The sequence below is a fragment of the Phanerochaete carnosa genome, assembly GCF_000300595.1.
Source record: "Phanerochaete carnosa HHB-10118-sp unplaced genomic scaffold PHACAscaffold_964, whole genome shotgun sequence".
Taxonomy (NCBI): Eukaryota; Fungi; Basidiomycota; class Agaricomycetes; order Polyporales; family Phanerochaetaceae; genus Phanerochaete; species Phanerochaete carnosa.
This window is the reverse complement of record NW_006768591.1, coordinates 1-2,235: the sequence shown is the minus strand read 5'-3', so window position 1 is coordinate 2,235 and position 2,235 is coordinate 1. Positions and strand designations below refer to the sequence as shown.

Genomic DNA, 2,235 nt, shown 5'->3' with positions numbered 1-2,235 from the left:
GTCCATGGACATGGTGAAGCCAGGGCTTCGCTCCCATAGCTTCTTGACAGATACATATCTGCTTGATGGACCTGTACAGACATGAAGCTGCAAATCTAGGGCTGCTGATAATGCTCTTGAGGAACTGTATGTCTTCGGCGTCGCGCAACTCAAGTTCCAGGTAGTGATTTGACTGGCTTGGCTTGGCCCATCAGCCGGTGGCTTTGGCTTGGCTTCGCCAGGCTTGGGCTTGCGAAAACCCAAGCCAATCCGCAAGCCGCTGCAAGCCATAAGCCAGTGGCTCGGCTTTGGCTTGGGCCGCGGCTTGAAACCTAATTAGGCAGGTGTAGTGATGTGCGGGCCCGGCTTGGGCTTGTGACGACGTCGAGCCGAGCCCTGAGCCCGAGCCGAGCCCGAGCCCGGCCCAAGCCTTGGGCTTAAGCCCAGGCTTGCTCACAATACAACGAGTGTTCCGGTGCTATCAAAAGGGAATGTATTTGGGTGTAGTAGATTAATACTGCATGTACTCACTAAATTATAACCTCCAGAAGATCTACACCTGCGGAACAAGTCGAGTTGCAGCGAAGTCCACGGGTGTGCGCCTACAACAGGCACCAGATGGTGACGCACAATCATGCTCGGCGGGAGCCGTTACATCTAGAATATCTACATTTTGTCTTCTATGTGCATATTAGGTCGCTCTCTCCTTATTCTGAACTCAGGGAACAGTAACAGAGCCAGCACATCCAAGCCTGGGCTTCCAGGCCGGGTTTGGGCTTGACTACACTCTGAGCCCGGCCTTGAGCCCGCTGCCAGGCTTGACTCGGGCCAGGCTTTTTGGGCCGGGCTTGGCGGGCTTGAAGGCTTTGAGGCCCGGCCCGCACATCACTAGCCGCAGGTGCTGTGGATTAACCTTGTCAACGGTTCCACAGCTGCCACACATAGACATAGGAGTATGTACAGCATGTAAAGAGTTTCTTTGTATAGTATGATGTCTAAATACATACTCTGAGATATAATTTAGATGTGAAACATCAATAAAGTCGTTCAGAAACTCGAACTTCATACGAAAGGATGGAAGCACTGCCAAATAAAATGCGCGGACGCCGGAGACGGTGCATGCGCGAGTGGCGAACAGCGGAGGCTGACATGACGCGGCAAACACCTGTCACGGTCAGGGGTGCCGGGGGTGCTGGCAAACCGCAGGAGGTGCAACACAACGTTTCGTGCGCACCCTCGGGTGGTTTCACCCAGATAAATTATATTATGCCTATATAAGGGCTCATTTGCCAGCGCGCATGTCGCGCAGCGCCTCGACGCGGTGGCCAGGCGGGCATCAGGTGTCGGGCAGCTAGGGACCTCTAGCACTCGCCCTGCCATTTTGAACTGGAAGGCGCTGCCTTTGCAAGCAGGTGCACCCGCCTGAACAAGCCTCTCCTTCCATGTTGGCAGAACCTTGCAAAGCCGTTCGGACAGGGGCCCGCAACGTTACATGGCAACCGGTTAAGCGGGGCAAGCGCTGGCGCCCCCACTATATTTCTTCGTGGTGAGGCTCAGTCTTATTAATAATCTATTGATTTATCTACATTAGAAGACAGATGCGGTAGAGGAGAACACAATATAATATTTTAGGAATTTATCGCTAATTACTCTAACAGCAGTACTACATACAGCAAGTTTATTATCTAAAGCCGCGGCTTGCCGGCTTGGCTTGGCTGGCTTGACGTCCAAGCCGAGCCAAAAGCCTTTCCAAGCCGGCACGCTTTGGCTCGGCTTGGCCCAGCTTGTGCAGGCTCGGCTTGGCCCGCTTGCTGGCTTGAAGCCGAGCCAGTCAAATCACTACCCATGGCGCTGTTGTTCAGTCGATTCGACGTTCTCGATCGAGTAAAAGGTGGATGCCACACTATTTCTCCTGTCATCATTTATTTTTTAACGTGCGTTATAATTGCAGCTTATCATGTACACACACTCTCGCGCTGAGCACTAGTAAGCCCGGCGAATGCGTCGGAGTCCCGCTCTGCGGCAGTAGAGATAATATGGCTATGACCCTCAGCAGGGCCTGAGCATACATACGGAGAAGAGCAAGGAATGAGATGATAGATTGCTGTAACAAACGATATAGACAAATACAAAGGACGCACACCGAGACCGGATATAGTAGTAAGCGACAATCGAGCTCAGGAATCATAAGCAGCATCCAAATGAATATAATCAGAGGAGAAACGGTATCCATGGAACAAACTCAAAGGTCCGCGC

At 52.4% G+C, this 2,235-nt stretch overlaps 1 protein-coding gene across 1 annotated transcript; it reads right to left on the bottom strand.

Moving 5' to 3' along the window:
* Positions 1–760: 760 nt before the first annotated feature.
* PHACADRAFT_203243 (uncharacterized protein) lies at positions 761–1,045 on the bottom strand (the record flags this gene model as incomplete). The annotated part of the gene is made up of 2 exons (XM_007403277.1): positions 761–911; positions 987–1,045. 2 exons carry the CDS (start codon positions 1,043–1,045, stop codon positions 761–763), a joined length of 210 nt encoding a protein of 69 aa, XP_007403339.1.
* Positions 1,046–2,235: the final 1,190 nt, after the last annotated feature.